Source organism: Simochromis diagramma, unplaced genomic scaffold (genome assembly GCF_900408965.1).
Source record: "Simochromis diagramma unplaced genomic scaffold, fSimDia1.1 OVJJ01000669.1, whole genome shotgun sequence".
Classification (NCBI taxonomy): domain Eukaryota; kingdom Metazoa; phylum Chordata; class Actinopteri; order Cichliformes; family Cichlidae; genus Simochromis; species Simochromis diagramma.
In genome coordinates this window covers 6,004,063-6,031,041 of record NW_024387458.1, presented here as the reverse complement: position 1 = coordinate 6,031,041, position 26,979 = coordinate 6,004,063, and the positions used below count along the sequence as shown (strand labels likewise).

General features: G+C 38.8%; 1 protein-coding gene and 1 long non-coding RNA gene across 2 annotated transcripts; one reads left to right on the top strand and one right to left on the bottom strand.

Annotated features, from left to right (window-relative positions):
* Window positions 1–277: 277 nt before the first annotated feature.
* On the bottom strand, window positions 278–21,252 carry LOC120722965 (complement C3-like). Its single transcript, XM_040014157.1, has 43 exons — window positions 21,129–21,252; window positions 19,305–19,500; window positions 19,023–19,185; window positions 18,326–18,420; window positions 18,006–18,094; window positions 17,222–17,304; window positions 17,023–17,110; window positions 16,805–16,910; window positions 16,532–16,652; window positions 16,322–16,437; window positions 16,033–16,179; window positions 15,545–15,644; window positions 15,311–15,405; window positions 14,996–15,187; window positions 14,719–14,874; window positions 12,245–12,374; window positions 11,955–12,023; window positions 11,473–11,670; window positions 11,259–11,379; window positions 11,086–11,174; window positions 10,856–10,995; window positions 10,260–10,472; window positions 9,037–9,100; window positions 8,860–8,949; window positions 8,507–8,713; window positions 8,282–8,357; window positions 7,982–8,141; window positions 7,721–7,816; window positions 7,124–7,274; window positions 6,420–6,505; window positions 5,811–5,888; window positions 5,546–5,701; window positions 5,197–5,259; window positions 4,992–5,073; window positions 4,825–4,873; window positions 4,621–4,711; window positions 4,434–4,523; window positions 4,227–4,329; window positions 2,355–2,444; window positions 1,414–1,506; window positions 1,241–1,324; window positions 667–811; window positions 278–472 (listed from the first exon to the last, which is right to left on the bottom strand). The coding sequence occupies exons 1-43, from the start codon at window positions 21,200–21,202 to the stop codon at window positions 331–333; spliced, it is 4,977 nt and encodes a 1,658-aa protein (XP_039870091.1). The 5' UTR covers window positions 21,203–21,252; the 3' UTR covers window positions 278–330.
* A 2,925-nt stretch (window positions 21,253–24,177) lies between these two features.
* On the top strand, window positions 24,178–26,619 carry LOC120722968. Its single transcript, XR_005693648.1, has 3 exons — window positions 24,178–24,337; window positions 26,273–26,337; window positions 26,506–26,619. It is a non-coding gene; the product is annotated as an uncharacterized LOC120722968 (long non-coding RNA).
* The last annotated feature ends 360 nt before the right edge of the window (window positions 26,620–26,979 follow it).

Genomic DNA, 26,979 nt, shown 5'->3' with positions numbered 1-26,979 from the left:
CATATTTTCTTATTTCTGCAGTTATACTAACTCAGTAATATCTCTATACATCCAACCTTTTTTCTTGTACTTATCAGGTTTATATGGAGGGCTGGGTGTTTTATCTCAAATGTTTTATTTTTTTGTTGTGCTTGTCATGGATTAGTAAAGTTCCAAATGAATTAAAATTCGACAAATTTATTAACCACCATAAACTTGAATAAACACAGAGCCAGTACCAAATTTTAATACATTTTAATCACTGCAGTGAAATGGTGAAACCCTTATGTCTGTTTTACAGAAAATTGTAAAAACAGCAGAATAACAAGACTTGAAATGTTTTTTGTTTTACTAGCCGATGCATCTAAAGAGTGAGTACTGATTGACCATCTCCTCCAAGCCCAAGCAGGTATCCCGGTATTTGTCAGTCTGACACTCTTCTGCTGTAGGCCAATACTCAACCCAGGTTCTCTCACCAATTACGTATTCGAATCTGAAAAGAACAATTGAAAGAAAAATAGTGTTTGTGTGACCAATCAGCAAGATGTGGAATGAACAACTGTGATAAATATACACAGTTCAAGTTAATTACATTTATTCACTGAAGGTATGATTAATCAATAGAACTCTGAGATTAGTTTAAATATACACCACACACAAGCACAGCCAGACAAACAATATACTTACGTATTCTTTTTGTCATCTCGGTGAATATCTTTATCTGAGCCCATGATAAGGTAGGTTTTTCCTTGTTCCAGACTTAAAGCTTCTCTGCAGTGTTGATAACTGAGAAATATGCGCTGTTTATTTAGTGGACCAACATCAAGACTCCCTGTAATTAAGATATGACAGTTGAGAGCAGTGATTTATGAATGACTGAATGTGTTGCTCAAGTTATAGTTAAACACAGTGCTGCTGTGTTCATTTATATTCCTAGTTGTATCATCATAATACAGTATTATACAGATAATACTAGTATTTTGGCAATATGCCTACGCTGAGTATTAAATGTTAAATGAGAAAATGGGTATCAGCAAGACAAGCCACACTGACTTAGTGATAGTAAATGGTGTCAACCACTAAATGTACCTCTTAGTACAAAAGCATGCAGCAGTTTTATAAAATGCTCGATTTGTCCTTCAAATTGCCTATTTTTTTGTGGCTATAATAGAAAATAACCATCACTGCTATCTTAATGCCACAAAAAAAAACAACTAGTAATTTCTCTTAAAATAGACGTTTAAAGGACGTAGGTACTTGCCTTCTTTGATGGGGTCCAGCACTTTGACTTTGTGACTGTCTGTGGATAACTCTTCTACAACCTCTTCCACCAGCACTTTGTAAGCTGTGGGCAGCCAAAGTATAGTTTTTAGCTTTTTGCTTTACTATATCCTATTAAATAAAACTAAATGTAACCCATTTATGTTTGTTTACCAAAGTCTACTTTGCTGGTCTCTGTACTTTCACAAATCTTAGCTTGGCGGTCATCATTGGGGATTTTTTCCTTCTTCTGCATACTGCAGTTCTCTGTAAGTACACAATAGGGACAGGGTAAAAATGCAAAGCTGATGTATACATGTGTGTTGATAGGTGACTGCAGGTATATGAAGGTCGAATATACTATTTAAATCTCATTTGCTAAAATAGGCATCTTTTATAATTGTAGATTAGTGCATAGATCTAAAGTTATTAACAGCACAATAGCTAGTTATGAAAAACAAATGTACTTTCACAGGCCAGAATACTGCAGTGTGAAAGTATACCCAATGATTCAAAAGCTTGCAGAATCACCTTTAGCAGTAATAAGTATTTTTTTTTCTCTGAAATCAGTGTCCCGCATCATTTGAGGAGTTTTAGGTTTGTGGGGATTTGCCCCTGTATAAGTCTATCATATTCCTGCCACAGCATTTCAAAGGGGTTAGGGTCTGGACATCGGTCCCAGCTGTCCTGTTATAGATTTGCTGTGTGCTTGTGTTTTTGTTAAGAACCAGTTTTCACCATGCTTTAGCTGTTGGTCAGACAGCCTCCTATGCGACTCAGGAATACTTGGGGATACACAGGAGTCCATGATTGATTTTTCATAACTGTATGCCAAAAAGGCACTGTGACACAGGATCAGCATATCCACAGCTTCAGGTGCCTTCCACCCACCCTCAGGTTTAACCAGTTCATTGTCAGGAAGAACTTGCACCCAAACAAAACTACATAAAAAACACGTTTGCTCAAAATTTGACTATTAAAATGAAACCTTTACTTTAATCACACTTCTAATGCTGTGTTCTGTACCATTTAAAGTTATAGAAAAATGCATGAAAACATTTTAATTACTGTTGTAAAATAAGCTTTTTTAATCACATGTATATGATTGTGTTTACCTTCAGCACATGTGCATATGTTATCTCTACAGAGCTGCAGTAGTTTTCCAGCTTCCCTCTCTGGATGGTAGAATTTCACACAGCGTGTTTCTGCAATAAAAAAGAAGGTATTTCTCTATTATTTTGTGACCGCTATGGTAGATATAACATTGTATATGGCAATGACAAATCACGCACACAAATGAACTTAAGTGACATCCCATTCTTAATCCATACGGTTTAATATGATGTCAACCCAACCTTTGCAGCTGTAACAGCTTCAACTCTTCTGGGATGCTTTCCACAAGGTTCAGGAGTGTGTTTATAGGAATTTTTGATCATTCTTCCCAAAGTGTATTTGTGAGGTCAGACGATGTTAGATGAAAAGGCCTAGTTTACAATCTCCATTTTAATTCATCCCAAACCTGTTCTATCAAGTTGAGGTCAAGACTCTGTGCAGGCCAGTACATGCTGCCCGTGTGTCTGTTCCAAGAAAGACCTCACCATTGTAACGGGCTGGTGTGATCCACACAGAAATGTGGTCACAATTGTGAGTTAAGTGTTGTGATATATGGAGATTATTATGCATGTTTTATTTTGCTGGTTTATTGGTGTAATTTAAATCCACAATGTCATGTAAGTTCCCTGTTGCCAGGAGAGTGTATAACACTTTGGACAGTAGGGGGCAGCAGCGTGCTTTGGGAACTGAGTCGGGTGCATAGCTGCCGTAAGCAGTGTTGCCAACTTAGCGACTTTGTCGCTATATTTAGCGAGTTTTCAGACCCCTTAGCGACTTTTTCTCTAAAAAAAGTCGCTAAAAAAAGACGTGAAAGCGCGTATCGCTTTTACTCTCAACAAGTAGCGGGTGCTGTAACGCAGTCAGTTCTTCTTTTACTCTTTTACTCTTATGCTGTTTTGTGGATCACAAGGTTTAAAACTACTTATAAACACACACACACACACACACACACAAAGTAACTCCACCAGAGTGCCTATTTCGGGTCACTTTTGCCGGTCCAAGCCCGGGTAAAGGAGCAGGGTTGGAATTGTGACATTAAAAAAACAATAATTGCTAAAATAAATTTAATTTGTAGTTCTAAATAAACTCTAAATGCATTTAGGACGTTTTTTACTCACTTTATGTCTCTTCCACGATGTTATTTCTCTCTCCAACAACATAGGTTACAATTAGATTAGCATGACCAATTATGCAAATTAGGCGATGACATCATTTAGCGACTTCTAGCGACTTTTAGGACAACCAATAGCGATTTTCCTTACTGAGGAGTTGGCAACACTGGCCGTAAGTTTTCCATTCTGGCAAGACTGACCAGGTGAACGGCAGCGTGTCTCCTGTGTTCACTTTCTCTCCTGTTTTACAGGATCGTAATCTGGCTATGCGCCCATCATAGTGGGGCCTGTAACACTGGCATTGGTATCTACCCATCCCCGCACATGTATGTACGGACAGAGTAAAGCAGTGGAGACCTGGCTTGTGTGGGCTTATGTTGCTAACGTCAAATAAAGGTCTGTTGTTTGATTTAACTGACTGGCTTTGAGTTATCTGGCTAACCTCCACACAGTATGCCCGCTGGACCTACTAGCTGCTCCTTCCTCGCCAGACTGCTGTTACACCATGTCTTGATGGACCTTGCATTGTGCACTATAGTGCAAAACCGGTGTGTTGAAACATTCCCATCCCCAAACTGTTGCCACAAAGTTAGGAGTGCGAAATTGTCTTTTTTTAACTGGAACTCCTGACAAACAACCAAACTTTAGACTTGGCACAATGTAGTCAGAAAAGTACAGCTGCTCGGCAGACAGCAGTTTGCATGTCTAGGTGCTTATTGGAACACCTGAAGGTAACAAAGGTAAGATGTTTATAAAACTCACGTTCATAGTATTCATAGACAGATACAGCTGCGGGTTGTAAGACGCCCACCGGCATTTCCTGTTTGATCCTAAAAGCAATTTCCTCTGGTCGTGTGTGAGAAACCTGGGAATTGAAATACAGACACACACAAAAGTGAAAAACATAAATAAACACCAGGGTAAAGTGGAAAAGGGGGGATAAGGAGAAAGATTGGTGTGATTTCCAACCTTGTCCAAGTAAATGATGAGTGAGCCTCTTTCTGACAGGACTTTGTTCATCTCATATTTTGATATGGTGCGGCCACGTCCTCTAGACAACTAGAGACACACAAAAAGGCCAATTTTTAAACATTAAGAGGTCTTATTTTTTTCTTTAACTGTAACCACAAAACTTAATGTGGGTGTCTCTTCTTACCAAATCCAGGTCTTTTGTTTCAACAGCAAAACCAGTTAGTAAGCCAATATCCAAGATTGACATGCCTGCATCACGATCCCTGTTGTTATACCTGTAGAGAGAATGATAAGAATGATTCAAATGACAGCAGAGTTAAATGGAGGGGAACAAAAAAATCCAATTAAGCCAAAACTATTTCTAAAGTGTAGTTTATATTGTACTTACATGACCTCTATCCTAAGTTTGTATATCTTTTCATCTGCATTTGATTTTTCTGAAAGAATAAGGAAAAAGAAAAAATGAGCACAAACAAATAAAATGCCATAAACTGAAGCAAACAGATTTAATGAGATAAGTAAAATAAAAAGAGGAGATAAAGGACATCAAAGTACCTTCTACGAGATCCACTTTGAGGGTAAAATTCTGGCAGTCACTCTCCCGTTCTTTGGGCTTAGCGTAATACAGTGATACCAACTGTTGCATCAGAAAAAGTGTGTTTTTATATTGTGTGATAAATAAGTCTTTGTTATACTGTTCTTTTAAGGTTTAAAAAGCCTTGTCTAGGATTCTGAAATGATCAACTAACAGATAACTTACTGTCACTGTTGCTTCTCCTGTTCCCCTAGCAGTCACTGTGATGTCCTGGTTTATATCGTTAATCTGTTGGGATTAATATGTACAAACACACAAAGATGTGTTTGTACATATTATGAGAAAAAAAACAGAGATAAGCTCACTTTGCTCCCACCGACTGAATTTAAATTGCATTGAATGTCTGTTAGACAGGAAAAAAGGAAATAGACCAAAAAGCTTGCAGAGTGGTGAGATGGATTGCCAAAAAGACAGAAACACTAGCAGTACTGAGATTTATTTACTGCTAGAGGACATGTTTTCAGACTGACAAATTGTGCTACATGGTGACTGTGTTTGTGTTGCTTCTTCTCACCTTAGACGTTCTTGTGGCATAGTGGTTGTTCTGATTGAAATTGTACTTTTCAGGTGCCGACCTTCCTGGCAACTTGATGTCCACATTCAGATCATACTGTGGTTCGTTAGCGTTGATCCAGTACTCTGCTACAGCTTGATAGACCATTATAGTAGCCTGGAGAGAAGAAAAGTGGGGGAGATAAAGAAAGGCAAAGGTTATCAGATGAGACAATATGTATAAAATATCTGTATAAGATATTCATTGACAGGAAGTTTTGTGTTACCTGAGTTGATCCATAGCCTCCGCCCACCTTCTGTTGTGTGTTGAACCATCTCACAACAGGTCTGGCATCTTCAAAGTTCTTTATTAAAACAGCAAAGGACAAGAGTAGAGTTTAAAAAAAAAATATGGAAAACGTTTTTCAAAGGTACTTCGGAGTTTTAGGCTTTCTGTAATTAAAATCCAGTCCAGAAACTTGCCTAATGGAAGAAAACAGCAATGTTTTTCATAGTTCATAACAAAGCTGTCTTATTTGTTTTCATTTGTGTTTGCACACAATAATAACACAACATAAAACTAAATGGAGAAATTTACATTAAATAAATGGTAATTCGAGTACTCTGGAATGGTCCGATGGTATTTTAATACTGTAGAATGAATTTTCAATGACCACATGTCGTTGGGGTGGTGGGGTTAGGTTAATTGGAAATACTAAATTGAACATAGGTGTGAATGTGAGTGCGACTGGTTGTCCCATGTCTATGTGTTAGCCCTGCAACAGACCTGCCCAGGGTGAACCCTGCCTCTCACCCTAAGCTGGGTTAGGCTCCAGCGACCCTGAAAAGGATAAGCGGAAGCAAATGGATGGATGATATAATTTAGACATGCTCACCTGAGTCTTGACAAGAGCAAGAAGAGCATAAGCTGTGGTTTCCAAAGTGTAAGTGACCCCTCTAGGTACAGGCCAGTGAGATAGCTCTGACAGACACAATCACACAAGTACATTTTTATTACTATAATATATCTTGAACACACCTACCTCAGTAGTAAATTTGTGAATATAGTAAAAATGTGAAGATACATATCATATCTGCGCTTGGTTGCGCCTTAGTGAGTTTTTAAGACAGAGAGTTTTCCCTGTAAAGAGAGTTTCTGTGGATCTGTAAATATTGCAAACCTGGACACACTAGCTCACAATTCCTTCTGTTGTCATTTTTGTTTGTAACTTTACTGTAAATAAAAGCACTATTGCTTTCACTGGACCTGTTCTGATGTGACCCAAGATGAACTCACATCTTGAGTCCATTTGCACCAACAATTAACGCCAAAAAATTATTGTATTTTAGCCTATGGTTATGTGACCTGTATTAGAGAAGGACAGGACAGCAATTTAAAAGCACTGAAAATACCAGACTATTCATTTAACTAAGACTTAGAAAAAAAATCCTCATGAACATAGTACAGTTTTTACAACTGTTTTTTTTTTTGCAATTAAATGAAACAGTAAGGATCATAGTTTACATTTACTGATCTTGTAAACATTTATATAGTCTCAACTGTGTGTGTGTGTGTGTCTGTCTTTCTTTCTGTACAAACCTGGCGAAACAAACTTGTATAGGGTCTCTTTGTTGAATTTGTTTTCATTAGCCAGTGCATATGATGTCATGGCCACAGCATAAGGGTTGGTGAGGCTGGGCAGGCGCCTCTCCAGGTAGGCCACTGCTTTGTCTATACTGCCTGGGAGACTCTGGGCAGATGAAAAAAGGAAAAAGAAAGGAAGATAATGAGTGACAGGAAAACAAAACATAAAGAAATATAACATTACTATACTATCTTGGAATGTGGAGCATTTGTTCTTCATCCTTTTGTGAGCCTCTCAAGTCTCATTAATTGAGAAAGTTAAAATTAGAAATTGGACCACTCAGTATAACATGAGCAATGCACCAGAATTAAGGCTTTTGTATATCCAAGTCATGAAGAGGTGTAGTCTGAATATTTTATGTTTTTATCAATCTATAATTTACAAGATCTTCATACAGACATGACCACAGAACATGTTGGTGAGATTAATTGAATTCTGTCTGTTTTTGCTGGTCTGTGGTTTAAATCTTCAATGCAAGTGCAATAGAAAGTATCACCGTTTGATTATTTTAGATACTTTGTAACAACAATGTTTGCAGGTGAAATACTCACATTGACAGTGTCGGAACATATTGAGCGTGACTCTTGCATTGCAATGAGGCAGAAAGCTGTCATGGAGGCGTCTGAATCTAAGCCGGCCACATCACCCTACAGATGAAGCACAAACATATTATTATTATTTCTAACAGAACAGTTTTTAATATTTATAAAAGCTGATTGGCAGTTGTATAACTGGTTTCTCATTTAGTTATAAGTTATTTTGTATTTTAAGTATAGATGAAGAACTGGTGTTAATAAAATCAGTGCACTCACATTCATTGTTGACTGCAATACAGGTGCAAATTCTTTGAAAACACCATCAGGTTGTTGTCCTCTGAGAATAAGGTACTTGACAGCATCACAGATTACATTATCTTGTATTGCAACCAGATGATGGGCCATTGCAAACACCTTGGCAACATAGGCAGTCAGCCTTATAGACAGGAAGAGGGGATACAATAGCTTAATATAATTTATTTGCCCTTACTATAAATTGGCTTTGCAAAATCAGAAATTAAAGCAGCATGTGCAAAATATTATGTATGAATTCATGGATGTTTGTGGGTGCCTCACCAGGTGCTAGCTGGGCGAGAAACAAATGCAGCAAACGATCCATCACTTTTACGGAAGGCCAACTCGTTTGTGTAACCTTGATGAAACAATTAAAGAAATAAAACAATCTTTTTACTTCACTGCTATTCAACTTGCATCTGACTCTTATCAATTAGAAACAATTTTGAGGAGCTTTGTGTGTTTATTGTGTTACCAAAGAATTCATGTACATCTGTGAGAGCCTACCAGTTTTTATATGTTGGAGAGCTTCATTACGTTTCTCAAAGCCCACAGTTTCCCACTGGTTGGTTTTGTCCAAATACAAGGTTGCAATAACAGGCAGGGTCATTGAGATCATGTTCTGCTCTCCACAGCCCGAGGGTTGTCTGATTAGAGTGCCCATTGAGTTGCCGCCAATGGCATTCTCCACCAGCTGAGATACTTGTTCTCTCCCTGCATGCATACACATACAAAAAAGGTTCACAACACCCATTAAGGTAGTCAGTCCCGAATGTCAACAATAACAATATATAATAGAAGCTTCAGGGTGATATAGCCACTGAATCACATAAACTGCATAAATATCAAATATTTCTCACCTGTCACAGAGATCTGTGTGCTAGTAGGTGTGTTTGGAACCAAATCTTTCGTTTTAATTCCACTGTTAAGAACTTCGTTCTGTACACCATCTAAACAGAGAAAAAAAGGTTTTATTAAGGTGAAAATCAGGGTTTGACTGAATAATTAGAATCTATATTTTTAATAGATAAACTCACTGTCTCCTTTCTTAACAGGATCTAAAGTCACGATCTTTGGATGTTTAACCAGCACGCCCTCAGGCTGGAAAACAGACAAACATTGGAAGTCATTATTATTTTAGCAAAGAAAAGTGTAGTAGCTACAAAACAGGAAATAAATCCATAATTAAATTAAGTCCTCAACAGTTTGTCCTTCTAAGCCCAACTGCAGCCTTTATGACTAAACTCAGTTTAACTTTGTATTCTTGTTGTGTGAAGTGAAACTCTCTCGATGTGTGAGAGAAGTAGCCACAGCAGCAAAAATGCAAATGATGTTAGTAGTCAGATTACTATTGCAGCTATAAAATGCGTACTTTGTAGTTGCAAAGTGTGCTGTTGAGAATAATTAAGTGACTGTAGTGGTTTACAATGTTATCATATGCACAGAGTATTTTTCCTTTTAATTCATAAAATATAACATTATCAATATTAATATGAAGCCAAAACCCTTTACAAAATCACAATATATAAACCACAAATACTGACTTAGCTTGAACTGTCAGCTCTATTTAAATTTTAACTAAACTGTTATCCATTTTTAATTATGCATAATTACTAAACAACATTTACATGTGATTGTAAATGTAACATTTCTCCCACATGAATACAGTGAACGTATTTCAATAATATATGTCAATATTGATGATAACCATGATTTTTAGAAGTAAAATATGGATAAAACTGACCTACATTATCATAAATAACTGTGTAGTTTTTCTTTTGGCTAGGTTTTGTCAGTTTGCTGTTCAGTACTGATTGGAGTACTGTACTGGTTCTTCATCTTCCTATAGTCACACTTTAACTAAAATCCTTTTTTTACAAAATAGACACAAAAACAAGCAATGAACTAAAATTGCATTTGATGAGTATGATTGTTGTTAATATTTTGATCATTTCTAAGATTATTAAGGGCAGTGATAATCATGTAGTATTAGAAGAAAAGTTCAGCACATATTGTTAGTCTACAAAATTATCAGTCTGATGTTTGGTCTGGGATTGAGCCAGACTCCAGTTATTGTTTCTGTCTGTTCCTTTTTGTGCCTAAACCTCAACAAACAATAACTTTCAAATTATTTTATTACTACCAATTTTAAATGGCCTTTTCACATTCAGATAAGAAAAAACATTTTTGTTTTATTTAATAGGGAATTGATAACGAACACATTTTTGGGCATCCAAATAGCAAACATTGGTTTTCTTACCACCACCCGCAACATCTTCATGATGCCATCATTGAGATATGAGTCCTTAACAGCTGCTTTAACCTCAATGCGCCGTTCTCCCTCCTTCATGGGAATAATGACAAAAGGTACAGATCGTGTGGTCTCGGGCCCAACAGTGACCTCCTGGCGATACCTACCACGTTTGGAAGCTGAACTGCACACGTGCTCCTCCTCAGTCAAATCAATGCGTACCTTTATAAAAGAAAAACAGCAATGACAAAGTTGGAGAAGAGACTGATCATGTGGTGTTTCAAACTGGAAGAATACAAAGATCATGAATAAATACGGAGATTTTTAAGCATTCCTTTAACTTTCTGCAATTTCATTTCTCCTTATTCATATAAAACTAAGTTAATAAACTCAACATGAAAAAGGGATTGTACTCTTCAATTTTAGTTGATGATAAACCAAATATGATAAGCCAACCTTAACTAAGGAAATGTATTCACCCTGGCAAATGAAAATGAAAATGATTTTAAGAACACAACACGAAAATGCACATGATAAACTCACAAGATGACACTTTTGAACACCACTGTGTTTCAGTTCAGTAATTACTGTGGTTCTGTACTTACAGTGATTCGATCAGGGCTGTAGTTGTGGAGGATTGCTTTAATTTCTATCTGCTCTCCACGGACAGCAGAATAAGGCAGCCTGAGATCAATGAAGAAATCCTTCTTGACAATGACTTCAAATGGATCACCCACACAGATTCCTTAAAGAAATATATGCAGAAAAGAATGACATTTTTAAAAAAGTAAAGGGAAGGCCAAAAAAAGCCATATTTTAGTCACCGAGTCCTCACCGTGAGTTCTTGACAGACTGATGCCGGTGAACTGCCAGGTTGTGATTGAATCTTGCAAAGGAACATTTTTCAGAAATGATGTGGTGTCACTGAAATATAGAAAAATGTTTACAGTCTGAGAGATGTTAAGATGTAACTTCATTTGTATGTGTTTGTGATTCACTGTGACTCACCAGTTAGGTGTGTTTCTAGGGCAAGGAGGCAATTTGATATCAGACCAGAGCCAACTTTCTGGGAACTTGGTGCGAGTAACAATTTCATTGCTGTCCATGAAACTGTTGTCTTCTCCTTCACCTGGATTTTGTTTAAAAATGATATAATTTTGTGAATTTTATGACACATAGTATGAATGAGATAACCATCACCCATTTCGTTTCCATCTCTTACTGCGAGCCAGTTTGAGGTCTTCCTCCCTCTTCTCTGCTCGAAGAGTTTCCACTGCCTTGCAGCAGCGCAGGAAAGCATCACGGCAGCCTTGACCATCAACAATGTACTCGCTGCGGACCTCACAGGTGTATGAAAGGGGGGTTTCCTTCATGCCATCCAGGCAACACTCAGATTCTACTGGGTCTGTATAATTTTTTACTGAAAAGTAAAGAAGAAAGTATAAGAACTGTCATTCACTGTAAAGTTACAAACATATATTTTTAAATATGTCTTTTTGTAAACAGAAAATCTTGTAATGAAGCCAAAACCGTAAAAAAATGTGTATTAGTATGTGTATTATTAATACATAGTCAACAGACTATGTATTAGTCTGTTGACTAATACATAGACTGTCAAAAGTAAAAACTGGGATATGTGTGAAATTATGAATTAATATGTGGTTATTCATGTGTATATATATATATATATATTTATATACTTACATAAGCTGCTTCTGACATCCATTACAGCAGCGTTGCGTTTCTTTCTGTTTGCAGGCTGGCATTTAATTTCTGTAAAATGAGACACAGACAAAATATACCATATCAAACAAGCCTGAATCTGAATTTGGTTTTTATGTTACTAAAATAGAAAGAATATAACACAACCTTTGTTGTTGGACTGTTCAAAAACATGATAGAAATAATCATCATTCTTCAAGGGTTTAGCAGTGCAGCCGAGAGAAAAGTATTAGACAACAGTAAAAGAGTGGGATGCTCTGTTGCTTTGTCACCTTGTCTATATGTGGTCTTTGCATCAGTGTTGGACTCAAACAATAGCCCAGCATCAAAGAAGACACCCATACTGTCCTTTCCTCCACCAGGTGTGCAGCCTGTGTCATACTTCTCTACTATGTCCCACACCTACAGGTTAAAGTACAAACACATACAAGAATGTAAATTGAACAGTAAACGTACAATAAGAGGACTCGAATATGGCTCACAAATCTATAAAAACAAATGGGCTAAAAAATAAAAAATGTCTTATTGACATTGTAAATTATTACGTTAAACTCACCGTCATATTTTTAGGGTTTTTTTTTATTTTAGAGTCACAATAATCTGTCCTCTTCTCTACACACCCTCAGAGCAACAAATAAAACTGGGGCCGTCTGCCGTATGTCCCAGCTAGGCATAGTTGTTCTGAGGCACAGGTTAACATGCTATAACAACATAATAAGTTTCAGGTTTTTCGTATCCATCCATCCGTTTTCTTCCGCCCAAGCAGAGAAGCCCAGACCTCCCCAGCCACCTCCTCCAGCTTATCCGGGGGAACACCAAGGTGTTCGGCAGGCCAGACGAGAGATATCATCGCTCCAGCGTGTCCTGGGTCTGCCCCGGGGCCCCCTCCCGGTGGGACATGCCCAGAAAACCTCGCCCAGGAGGCATCCTTGTCATTCTTCCGGTCACTACCCACAGCTCGTGACCATAGGTGAGGGTAGGGGCGTAGATCAACTGGTAAATGGGTAAGTAGTTTGTTCACCACAACAGACCGGTACAGCGGCCGCATCACTGCAATGGCAGCACCAATCCGTCTGTCGATCTCCGGCTCCCTTCTCCCATCACTCGTGAACAAGACCCCAAGATACTTAAACTCCTCCACTTGGGGCAGGGTCTCGTCCCTGACCCGGAGTGGGCACTCCACCCTTTTCCGGCCGAGGACCATGGCCTCAGATTAGGAGGTGCTGATTCTCATTCCCACCGCTTCACACTCGGCTGCGAGCCGTTCCAAGGCAAGCTGGAAGCCATCACCTGATGAAGCCCACCGGACAACATTATCTGAGAAAAGCAGATCCTGAGACCACCAAAGTGAAAGCCTTCTGCCACTTGGCTACACCTAGAAATTCTGTCCATAAAAATTATGAACAGAATCGGTGACAAAGGGCAGCCCCGGCGGAGCCCATCACCCACCAGGAACGAATCCAACTTATTGCTGGCTATGCGGACCAAGCTCTTGCAATGGTCGTATAAGGACTGAATGGCCCGTAGCAATGGGCCAGACACCCCATACTCCCGGAGCAACTCCCACAGGACCCCTCGAGGGACACGGTCGAATGCCTTCTCCAAGTCCACAAAACACATGTAGAGTGGTTGGGCAAACTCCCATGCGCCCTCGAGTATCCCATGCTAGAGGATAAAGAGCTGATCCAGTGTTCCACGACCAGGACGAAAACCGCATTGTTCCTCCTGTATCTGAGGTTCGACTAACAGACGGACTCTCCTTTCCAGCACGGACTCAATGTCCCCAGTCTCCCTCGGAATGCTGTTGAAGCTCTGCTGGAGGTGTGCGTTGAAGATCTCGTGGACCGGGGCCTCTGCTAGACGTTCCCAGGACACCCTCACTGTACGTTTGGGTGCGCTGGGTCTGTCCAGCGTCCTCCCTTGCCACCTGATCCAACTCACCAGCAGGTGGTGATCAGTTGACAGCTCAGCCCCTCTCTTTACCCGAGTGTCCAGAACATATGGTCGCAGGTCTGGTGATACGATTACAAAATTGATCATCGACCTGTGACCTAGAGTGTCCTGGTGCCACGTGCACTTCAAACACTCTTATGTTCGAACATGGTGTTCGTTATGGCCAAACTGTGGTTTGCACAGAAATCCAATAACAAAACACCACTCGGGTTCAGATCTGGGAGGCCGTTCCACCCAATCACGCCCTTCCAGGTCTCACTGTTGTTGCCCACGTGAGCATTAAAGTCTCCCAGTAGGACAACAGAGTCTCCAGGTGGAGCATCCTCCAGTGCCCCACTCAGGGACTCCAAGAAGGTTGGGTACTCTGAACTGCCGCTCGGCGCACAAGCACGGACGACCGTCAGGACCCGTTCCCTGACCCGAAGGCGAAGGGAACAAACCCTCTCGTCCACTGGGAGAAACCCCAACATACCAGCAGCAAGCCGAGGGGATACCAAGATACCCACCCCAGCCGGACGCCTCTCACCCGAGGCAACTCTAGACCGAGACAGAGTCCAGCCCCTCTCCAGGAGAATGGTTCCAGAGCCAGGCCATGTGTTGCGGTGACCCTGACTATAACTAGCTGGCACCTCTCAACCTCACGCACTAACTCAGCCTCCTTCCCCACCAGAGAGGTGACATTTTTGGTATGTATGCAATACGTAAATTAATATGAAATCCAATATGTGCAATTTGTTTACTGTAGCTAAACAATTTACAAAATATAAAAAGCAAAAAATAATTGAGAAATGACCTTTTTCTGTGTCAGGCGGTGCTTGTTGTTTAGGACGTAGACACCTTTGTCAACTGCCACCAGTCCCACTGTGGCCTCTGGATTTCCTGTGACTTTCAGACTAAACATCTTGCGAGGCTCATAGGCTGGAGCAGGTCGTGAGGATTCCAGTTTCAGCTAAGTGAGGGTGACATGTAAATTTGTATATGTTAAAAATGAGTTCTAATTGTAGAAATGAGTAACATTTGTGCATTTTGGCTGTAAAGATTCACTCTTTCACAGCTCTTGAGTCTCTTACAGTGCCCATGCAGGTGTCTTTTACATCCACCCAAACAGAGTCTGATACCACTTCATTTGAACTTGTATGATAGTATGCTATGATGCGGAACGATGGCAGCATTTCTTTGGTGATTGGTTGTATCAGGGAAATCAGTACTTGGCCTCTTGTCTTATAACGGCCATATTTCACTAGCTGACCTCTGCTCTGGATCTGGGGAAACACATTTACACATTAATACCTAACACCTTAAGCACACATGTATGTACTATGACCAGTCGTTGCATCACAGAAAAAATAGCTATATATACAAAAACAAATGAATACATCTCTCACCAGATATGTGATGTCATGATTTTGATTTGGCTGCTGGTTGAGATTGAGGTTGATTTTTAGATTGTCTGATATTTTCAGCTCAGCTGCGTCCACACCTGCAAATATGTTTCAATAAATGCTTTAGTTTGATGACATCTTTTAGTGCCTGTTTCACACAGTATACTTCCACTTCTACCTACAGTAACAATCTTTATTCTTTTACTTGATGCAATGCTTCTTCAAGGTTTTTCTCACCTATGTGGATAAAAGTCCTGGTCTTGCTCTGGTACGGTCTTGCTGTCATCTCTGCTCTTGCTTGTTTATCAGGTGTAAGAATGTTGTCATCAGTCATTGCCTGTAATTAAAGACACACACACATAAGCCATACTAAGCATAAGACAAACATTCATGTGCTTTCATTTGCAAGTATACAAGGATCAGTCAGGACCTGTAATTAAAGCCCACCATACATAACCAATGAGCAACAAGTTAAATTAAGTGATAAGTAAGTGATAATCTTTATTGCTTGAGGGCAGCATTTGTGTGAGCAAGCGTTAAAGTGAGCCAGAACAATCCAAAATAGCATTCTGGCAGCCACTGTGCTGCCCTATTATTATTATTAAAAGTTATTTTTAATGCTGTCATTCTTGTTTTTATTCTAAGTAGTTGCAGTAGTAGTGGAAGTAGTGTTGTTTTTGTTGCTGGGGGTTCTTTTTATAGCTTTTTCAGAACTTAAAACTTACATTGATTCTCAGCTCGGCTGCATTTCCTACTGTATTGATGGTGAGCCGAGCCATGCCGTTAGCTGCAGTGAATCCCCTGACTGCCCCAGGATTAATCACTACTGGAACGTTTTCTGCTGGTGTTTCATCAGGATTTAAAACTTCAATCTGACATCAGAAAAAAGAAACTGAATCATAACACTTTTTAAAGCAATTATAATTTCTTCAAATACCACAACTGACATATCAAAATTATGATTTCAAAGTGTAATATTATATCAGACTATGTAAATGTAAATTAGTGCTTTACCGCAACATCAAAGGACATTCCTGGCTTGAAATATTTTGGAGTTCTTTTAAAGTGGATCGTATAGGGTGATGTAACAATCTGGATACCTCTCAGCTCGGCCTCCACCATTTCACTACCTGTGACAGGGTACAAGAAAATAATTATACATACTCACCAAAAATTGTCAGGATTCATAAAATATAAAACAAAAAACAGTAATTTTTTTCTTACCACTTTCTGTCAGCACACTGACTGATACAAATATGGCGCCCCCTACAAGGCTGTTGATGTCCCTCTCAACTTTTGTTATGTCTTCCCTCCTCAGTGTCACCTCTCCTTCACCATTTTCAATCTAATTCAGAAACATGACAATGTTTATGTAAAAATATGTTCCGCAGTTATAGCACAATAATACAGTTTCTGAATAGTAGGAGGTATTTAAACTCTTATGTCAGCATTGCTTTATATGGAAAGGCTAAATCTTAAGTATAAATATGGGCTCACCGGCACTCTCTGAAGAGAGTCTGGAAAACTCTGCTTACTTTGGTCCTTTTTGATGACCCCAAATACCACATAGGCTGTTCCATCCACCTCCTGACCAAACAGATACCTTAAACCATGAAATAAAATTGTGCTTGTTAACAACCAGTTCGAACCCAGGTCAAAATGTAACAACAAACGATCACATATATACTACTTAAATCCACAAAACAATTACATACGTAGCTTTGATTCTGACGGTGAAATCTCTGCTGTTCACGTGGAAGAACTGTGTTAATGGTATCAGTTTCACCTCAAAACTGGGAAGAACTGCAAGATTAAAATATTTTCTTTGTCAAGTTCAAATTGCTATTTGTATGGCACATTTAAAAACAGTAAAGAAATGTTGTGCAGGTACTGTACAGATAATGGGATGCTCACCGTACTCTTTGACCTCAAATTCTGCAGAATAGATTTGCTGTGGGTTGCTCTGGAATTTTGCCACCACTTTCCACAGTCCAGTACTACACACACACACACACACACACACACACACACACACACACACACACACACACACACACACACACACACACACACAGATTGCGAGAGAGATATATATTAATCAATCAAATAGTCCAAGCATTTGTAAAACTGAAGGCAGCACATTAATCAGACTGCAGACTATATTCTACACACAGGATCTAATTAGACTACAATTGCCAAATTATGGAAGTGTATAAGTTATGCATGATTGATTATATAGTAAAAATAATCAATGTAGCACATACTACCCTTCATAATATACACTAATAATAATAATAATAATAATAATAATAATAATAATGTGGCCAGCTGAGTATTCTTAACAGCAAAGCACCCATGCAAAAGTTAAACTTACTGTTCTACAGAAATTAGATAGGGAGAGATCTTTATTGGACACTTCAGAAATACTACACTGTGCTTCAGATGGTCAATAACTACATGCCTGAACTGAGTCATGGTTCTAAATTCTTTCCATCAACAATAACTGTCAGTGAATTTATACTGCAGCATCAACAAGAACAGTTAAGCGAACAGATAAGAGTCACATAAACTTAAACAAAAAACAATGAGCATCTTAAACAGAAACACATATTCCAAAGGCATGATGGGAGATAACTAGCCACTCCCCACATGCCACAATAATGATAATAATAATCACAGTAATAATAATAATACTCACCTAACAATTTCACCAAGCTGGAAATCTCCAGAATGAATACCTGATTTTAGAGCGACTATATCAAGTGGTAAAACAATGCCTTCAGGTGTCTGGAAAAAAAACAAACCACTATTAACAGTGCAATGCTAGTGCACTAGTATTGCTAGTGGTAGTTTTGGACAGTGTATTAGTTTCCAAACTAATATGTAAATGACAATATAAAAAAATTCAAGACAAAGTTGATGTATTTTGGTTGTTTTGTTTCTTTGCAAATAAAATATTTGTTTTCCTTGCATAATGTCAATTTCAATTCTGAGCCCATGAAGAATAAAACACAATACCACAAACTCAATGGCAATGGAAGCATCAGATTGGGCTGCTTCATCCCTCTCTACAGGCTCCATCTGGGGTGTCAGTGCAAACATCCTGAAATGAACTGAAGGGAAGAGAAGATGTTATTTTTGCTGCTCGAGCAGTGATGTATACATCTTGGGAGGAATAGTTAATCAAGAAATTCAGTTTAGTAATTTCATTTAAGGTCATTCATTTAAAATGTGTCTTAGTCAAACTGAGGGAAATATGTGATTTTTTTTCCTTTCAAATCTTCACTGAAAATAATTATCAAACCTTTTTCCAAGGGACTGCATGGACTACACAAAGCAGCTTTCTAATTTGTGTAAGGTGATGCCATAGCCACATAATTACTGTAACAAGCAGTTTTTTGTCTCAAACTCAAAACTAAATTATTGGAGCAGCACCATGTTTCATTAAGTTTATTGAATGGTCCTGAAAAAAATATTGAATCTGTATTAAATAAAATAAAGGTAGAACTATGGAAGCATGGAACACACGACACGGGAGCTCTAGTTTTCCATTCCAGCTTTATTCACCTCCATACATCAACTGAGCACATCGCACCCAAACACAACAAAAACCCCTCCTCTAAGCTTGGGTTTGAGTGGAGCCCTCTAGTGGGTCACCACAGAACTACCCTTGTGTGTGCTGTATTTCTTAGTCATGAGGTAGCGGTAGACTCACCTTTGCTGTTTGGTGTATAAAGGGTCTTGTCTGTCTGAATGAAGATGTAACCAGACTGGAAGGAAACCATGACGACTTTCTCCAGGAGGCGGTCGGGAAACTGAGCCTGTAGGTACACGTACTGCTTCGCGTTGGGATCTTTACTGAAGTCTCCTGCAGGGATCTGAAACCAGTATGAAAAGTCTATAAAGACTTGGATGGCATATTCAATGATAATTGAATATTTAATGAAATAGAAATAACAACAATATTATCATACAGTAAACAAATAATTCAACTTACCGTTACTTTCCCAAGCTGCTGAAAGTTATTTGCATCGTTGAGGGTCACAGATGTTGTTGCCAGCCTTTTAGTTTTGGTTGGATGGTTCATCACATTGATTTCAACCCTAACGTCTCCTCCAGGGCAGTCTTGACACTCCACAAAGATGTTTTCTGCAGTTCCCACCCGCAACAAGTTTGGGGCAGACATCACTTGCCTGCAGAGTGGTGGTAACATAGAAAGATGTTAATGATATTAGTCTCTGTGTAGATAAACACATGCTGTTACTGACTAAAGAATAAATTATTTATTTATTATGTTATATGTTCATTTTAGACACCATGAAAAACACGTTAATAATTGCTGAAATAATTATTTTTAATTATTTAAAACAATTAAGTTTTCCATTTTTATTCACGTATTTATTATATAAAGGTTTTATGACTGAAGACTATAACAAAAAAGTATTTACCAGCTGTTTTCCTATGGGACCCTTAAAATTATTTTAAAAATAGCTCACATTTTTAAATGCTTTATATGTAAATGTTGCATCGCAGCCTGATGTCTGACAATGTTGTTGCGTCTGTCTTTCTTATCCTCCCTAGCTGGTGTCTGATCTTCTTTTCCTCTTTGCTGATTTTATGAACGCCCAATTAGGATAACTGCATGTTTTGAGTGCTTCCTTTACACTGGTCACTGTGAGCGACCATCTTTGAACAGAGGCGGTGGTTTACGACACCAACTGCCTGCCATCTATAATCCAATTTTGAATACCCTCCCAGACGCCTTAATGCCCACTCACATCCTGTGCCATCTGACCTCAGGAAATCGCATGATAGGGTGGGGCCAGGTTTCACAATGAGCTCACCCGAAACCCTGGCTGATTGTGACCCACACCCTGTTTTCACACCTTGGCTCATGTGATTAGGTAGAGGATCATCAGGGGGTCTTTTTGTCCCTCTTTGGGGGGAAACTCCCACTGGCTTTAAATCTGGGACTCTCCGCCATTTGACCTAAGAACTGAAGAAGCTTCTCGGATGAGAGGCGAAACATCTTCAAGCAACTTAAAGAAGTCCAGATGCTTTTCTTTCCAAGCTCCTTAGACTATGATGACCTGGATGACTGGTCTGTGATGACCTTCACAGACATAATTTAATTTAATTTAATTTAATTTAATTTAACCTTCTGCACACATCCAAGATTATGGAACTGGGAATGACAAAATAGGCTTGTTTTGCATGAATTAACCCTTTCACTCATAGTGGTCACTACAGTGGACAGCTATTCAAAGGCTGTTTTCTTGTATTTCTGTCAGTGTTGATGGTATACTTCCATATAAACCAGTACATTGGATACTGATGTGTCAGTCCATACCGTGTCACCCACTGGTTGTTTAAAGTTACTGTATGGCTGTATGGCGTGTTTCATTGTAATTATTGTTATTTAACTTTGTCATGCATGAATTATGATAGCCTCAATCAGGATTTTTTTCTTAAGATGAATTATTTTTATTCATCTTTAGGCATGAAAAGATGAATAAAAATAATTAAGAAAAAGTCCTGATTGAGGTTGTCATAATTCATGCATGAAATGATTAATCATAATATTGGATTGCACCCAAAACACTTTACAATGCCACTATTTATTCACAAACTGGTAGAAGCAAGCTACAGTTGTAGCCACAGCTGCCATATCGCTCCATCGGCCCCTCTAGCCAGCAGGAACACAACAACCAGGACAGAGAAAGCAGGGGGATCGAACCGGAGCTTCCCAATCCCCTGAACCACGGTCGCCCCTTAATTCAACCTTACTGGGAATGTGTAAAAGTACAGCAGGTCTACTTACAATGGAGCTCCATCAGCCACAGAAGTGAGAGAAACAAAGGCCAGAGAGGCCAGCAGCAGCAGAGTTCTCCTCATTATCCCGACCCTTTTCTGCTGCTAAAGTAAACCGTGGCCGTGCAGCATCCTTCTTTTATTCACTAACCTCCCTCCTTCTGCACTCCCACAAAATGTCTATTCATCCTCTTTCCAATCACATGTACACACAATTTCCCAGCAGCAGGTTGGGAAACAGTTTAGACCTGATTATCTCTTCTCTAAAGAAACAAGTAAACACTGGAAAATCAATAAAGGTTTACATGTTTAAATTATGTCTTACCATGCAGTTTAGTAATTAGTTCACAGGATCCAATAAATATTCTTTTCTTTTCTTTTCTTTTTTCTAAAATCTCATATTATTGCTCATATTATTGTTCTGCCTCTTTTGAACCCAAATATTCACCAGTATGTAAAAATAATCACACAAGTGGTCTGATCAAAATGTGTTGAGTAACTTTACAGGACATATTTGGCTGGGCTTCATGGATTTTTTTTTTTTTTTACAGTAACAATCTGACATATTTAATATAGTGGATATGATATCCTCTATTTTAGGATTTCAGTGACAGGGAAAGAAAAGAAAGCAAAATAAATCCTGCCTTTACCCTCAGAACAAATGTAATTCTTTGTGCCACATTAACCATTAAAAGAAGGGCAGAGCATCGTTAATGATCCTCCACAGTGCTTATCATTTAAAGGCGGTAGCATTTATATAATGGTCAGTTGATGCTATGGGGTTCAAAGTATGCTAAAGACAAACAAAAAAGGAAAAAAATAACTTAATACCAATATATATCCAAAAGCAGCCTGGATTTAGCAGGGGTTTTTTGGTTTTCATTCTCTTAAATTCATGTGTAAATTCTGACCATAAGCACATTTTTCCATATTTTTTATTTTTTTGCATTTCTATTCATCCATCCATTATTTTTCCCTTATCCAGTTATATGTGTCCTCCAGTCTGAAGTATGCTGTTTACACTAATATTGTGATATGCAATTGAACATAATGAAATAGAGCACATTTTACATACAAACATGTTGGACCCCTTACAGTTTGCCTGAAGGGCAAAGAGGGGAGTGAAGTATACTCCTGCTGCTCCATTAAATCTGTTATGTCTTGCACACAGACTCCTACCTAATTTTAATGTGGTTTTTAGCAAAGTGTGTTGGCTCACTGCATTTTTTTAAACAGAAACAAAAGAGTCTTGGTTAATGAAACTAAGGGCTGTGTGTGGTCACCACTTTTGTTTGATTTATGGTCTAACAGCAGCCGGATCAATCAGATATCAATATTTGGCCCTAATAACTGTATCATTGTGAGTCTTCTGTAGTAGGTGGGGCTACATAGTATTTTTATCTATGGGAGGTTTGTTAATTGACATGTCTTTCCTCACAGTAAATGTGTCTAAAACCAAAGCTATTGATTTTTAAAGGAAACCACGTCCCACTGTCCCTACATAACATCGAATAAAGGGGTTGGTGAGTGCCTGCAGTAGAGCATTACGGTTTGGGGGTCAATTTTTGGAGGACTTGATGACAAGTTCAGCTTTTATTCAACAGATGTTATGTGTGAAAAGGCAAATCAAATGTTGTTGTTTTAAAGGAAGTTGCACAGCTTTTATGTAGGAATTGTAAAAATAAATAAATAAATAAAAATAAATGATTATTTCTTTACTAAGTCAGTGCCTTAATCTTTTCTATGTTGTTGAAGATTAACACATTGATTAATATTAAAATATGACCAAACTGAAGAAAGCAAAGTTTTGCTATAAGATTCTCCTTTATCATAACTTTTTTTCCCCCAGCTCTTTAAACACAGCTAACAGTAGGGTGAACTGTCGTAAGAAGGCGTGAAACTGGATTTTCGTTTTACTTTTTCATAAGATTTAATTCAGGCTATTTATCTGGTATAACGTGTCTTTGTTTTGCACACCAGGACTTCTGGTAATCAGAGTTTCGTTTGTTCAGTAATAACGAAAGTAGGCCACAGGGTAGATTGTGCACAGACAAACAGCAGCTTTGTAAACTCACACAAGGACTTTTCTATTTAATTATTAAACCTAACCCTCTATACATCAGCTGAGTGATTATTTGTATTTGTCAAAGCAAATAAACCAAATATTACCTACTTTTGCTTGTAAGCTTAGTGACTTGTGCTAAAACAAAACAAAGCAAAAAATATAGGATAGGAATATATAGGAGATAGGAAAATATAGAGGCAAGGCAAGTTTATTTATATAGCACAATTCAACAACAAGGTGATTCAAAGTGCTTTACAGAGACATTAGAAACAAAAACAATAAAAAGAATGATTTAAAATTGATTAAAAAAAACAGTAGATAAAATCAGAACAGTAGATAAAATCAGAACAGTAGATAAAATCAGTAGTTAAAATTTAAGTTTTGAAATTTAAGCTTAAAAGTGTGGATTTGGAGCTTTATTCAAATGCAGCTGAGAATAGGTGAGTCTTCAACCTGGATTTAAATAAACTGAGTGTTTCAGCTGATCTGAGGCTTTCTGGGAGTTTGTTCCAGATATATGGAGCATAAAAGCTGAATGCAGCTTCTCCGTGTCTGGTTCTGACTCTGGGAACTGATAAAAAAACGGATCCAGATGACCTGAGGGATCTGGAAGGTTCATACTGGGTCAGGAGGTCACTGATGTATTTTGGTCCTAAACCATTCAGAGCTTTATAGACCAGCATCAGAACTTTAAAGTCTATCCTCTGACGGACAGGCAGCCAGTGTAAAGACCTCAGAGCTGGACTGATGTGGTCCACTTTTTTGGTCTTAGTGAGGACTCGAGCAGCAAAGTTCTGAATGAGCTGTAGATGTCTGACTGATTTTTTAGGTAGACCTGTAAAGATGCTGTTACAGTAGCCAAGCCTACTAAAGATGAATGCATGGACTAGTTTTTCCAGGTCCTGTTGAGGTCCTGAGGGAAAAAAAAGCAAAAAAAAAAAGGCGAGTGTGTTTCTGATTGGTGCAGAGAGGACATGTGACCAGGCTCATTTGAATACGACAGGTGAGTGGGGCAGAATACTTTCAGTATGCTTCGAACACGTCGACATCTGTCTCTCAGACTATGAGCATTCTCGGTTTCCGGGAGCGTGTTACTTTGAACAGGGTGCCACTACAACGTTGATCGTCTCACCTGGATACCCATTAACCGGCAGGTAAATACCAAATGTCATCCTTGGCCTACGAACGCAGCTGTAACCCCAACGGTCTGAGCTTCCTCGTGAGGCTGCACGCGCTCCTTCATTCCTTTGGCTGTAAGCGGTTTCACCTGTCACAGTTCAGAGCAACAGCAGGTTCACCTGAGCCGGAAGGACACCGGTTAAACAGGTGTTTCGGGATCTGTGACATCCCGCCCTGGGCAGAGACATACGTCAGCCCGTGGCAATGTTAAACTTTGGTGGGTGTGTCAGTGTCTGTTGGTCTAAGTGGTTTATGGGGAGCAGACTTTTTACACTTTGCAGACTGAGGTTTAAGATTAGGAGTTGTTCGGCATCTCCTGTCTATATATATATGGACATTTATGGTGAGTTCGGGACATTTTCTTAACTACCTTTTCAGTGTGTAACGCTTAATCTTCCACGGATTTTTTTTAGAATAGTTTTTTGTAGCCTAGTGTCCCTGTCTGGTATGATTAAGGATTTTCTATGAGGGCCATAGATCCAATTACAGCAAAGTCCATACACTGGATTTACTCATTGATGCTTTAAAAGTGGGAGTGAGAACTAGGTTAGGCTCAATTTGACCTATTTTTATATTCCGAATAATAGGTTTATTATCACGTAACAAAACCAAAGAAGGCAAACATTCCTCACATTTGAGAACCTGGAAACAATGAAAGTGCAATAAAAAATTCAGTTCCTGTTGTTAATATTGGCCACTACTAACACAGTATTGTTAGTAGAATAGCACTCTAAATTAATAAGCTGGTTGCACAGTATTCTGGGAAGAAAAAGCAAATCTAAATTGCTTCCCTTTCTGCTAACTTTCAGTGGCTGAGGTCCTTGTTTGCATAGTGGTAATAATACACCCCCAAGGAATGTAGTGGAAGTCAGTACAATGGCATTCCTGTAACATGAAGTTTGCGGGGTTTTTTGGCTTGTAAACCACACATTTTGGTGTGTGTCTGTATGTCATAATTATACCTCAAGTTGATCAAGTAGTTTTGTATTAGACTAAATTGGTTAAACAGCAATGCTTTAGTGTATGTTTTTTTTGCTTGATTAGTTTATTAGTATTTCAAAATCATGCGATTCATGCCATGAAAATATAATCGCAAACGATGGCTCATCCAACACTTTGTGATAAGCTCTTTCTTTTGGTATTCCAAGTGGTTATGGAATGAAAGAGGAAGATTTCCTTGAAAGGTATGTGCCTGTCATGTCACACAGGTTTTCTGGCTGCGGTGTTTTAAATTGAAGTACATTTGAGACTAAGTATCTCTCTCTTTCCTCCCACAATCTAAAGACATGCAGTTAGGTTCACTGATGATTTTACATTGCCTGTAAGTGTGAATGTGAGTGTGGATGATTTTGTCTTCTTGTGTTAGCCCTGCGACAGATTAGTGACCTGTCCAGGGTGTACTCTGCCTCTCACCCTATGGTAGCTGGGATAGGCTCCAGCACTCCAGCTACCTTGAATTGGATTCAGGCATTCAGCAGGTTGGATGGATGTGCTGCAGCTTGGGATTTTTTTGTAAACAGTTTAAACCCTTCTTACAATTTGTTTTTCAGGCAAATAATGACTTGTGATCACAAACTCGTAAATACAAAGTGTTAAACATGACAGTCTCTTCTATTTTACATATATGTTTTAAACGTATCTGATCTGCCACAACAGTAAAAGTCCTGATGTGTAAAGTGGATAACAATAATGTCTTTGCAGTGTGGGGCACAGCTGGGAAGGCCTTGGGTCCTGGCACTTATGTAAATGTTATGTTTACTTATAGCATCCACCAAAGCATTGGCACAGATCAAGCACTCTCCAATGTCCTGGTGCACAGGACACATGACCCAAAAGACACAGTATTAAGGAGGTGTCTTTAATGTTACGGCTGAATGATATATATATATAATTTTTTTAATGCTCCACAGTTACATGGTGCAAATGTAAGAACAGATCCTGCAGACCTGAATGATCCTTTCTACTCTACCGGGAGGTGAGCTCATTTTAAACACTCTCAACTTATTTTTCAACTGACCCAATATGCGGTTTTCCTCTCAGCTGATCATTAATCATACAGTCTAAATTAACATTTTTACTTTTGTTTGTTTCTGGTTAAAGAAACAAAAAACAAACAAAAAAAACTGTTGTGCATCCCCACTAGGGTGCCTGAATTCAGTAACTGAGGTAACTGCCCTCCAGTGCGCAAATGTGAAACACTTGTTGGAACAACTGACCCTTAGAGGTTGTAACAACTTCTTTCATGTTGATGTTATAAATTACGTATTGATGACTTTAAAAGTTTGTGATTTCTCTCCTCAGCATGGCCACGGAAGTGTCGATCTCACCCATGGTGCCAGTGTTTGTCTCCACCGTGCTGTCCCTGCTCAGCTTGACTACGCTGTTGCTACTTTGCGTCATTAGGAAAAAAAGAAGCATGGAGGGAACATACAAGCCCAGTGCGATGGAGAAGAAACAGTCAAGGTCAGCGGGTTGTGAAAAACCTGGCTTGCCCCTACCATTGCCCAAAGAAGAACGTCTGATATGAGTCCTCACATACTTTGTCACTTTGTAAGGCTATGAACTTATAACTGATGGCTTCCTGTGATCCTGTGCTTAGAGATCATCATGTTTTGCA

Coding starts and splice junctions, on each gene's coding strand:
- LOC120722965 (XM_040014157.1), bottom strand. CDS start 21,202: ATGAGGAGAACTCTGCTGCTGCTGGCCTCTCTGGCCTTTGTTTCTCTC. Junction 12,375..14,718: donor ACCGCCTGACACAGAAAAAG/GTCATTTCTCAA, acceptor TTTAACCTGTAG/GTGTGGGACATAGTAGAGAA. Junction 5,889..6,419: donor TTGCTCTTGTCAAGACTCAG/GTGAGCATGTCT, acceptor GTTTTAATAAAG/AACTTTGAAGATGCCAGACC.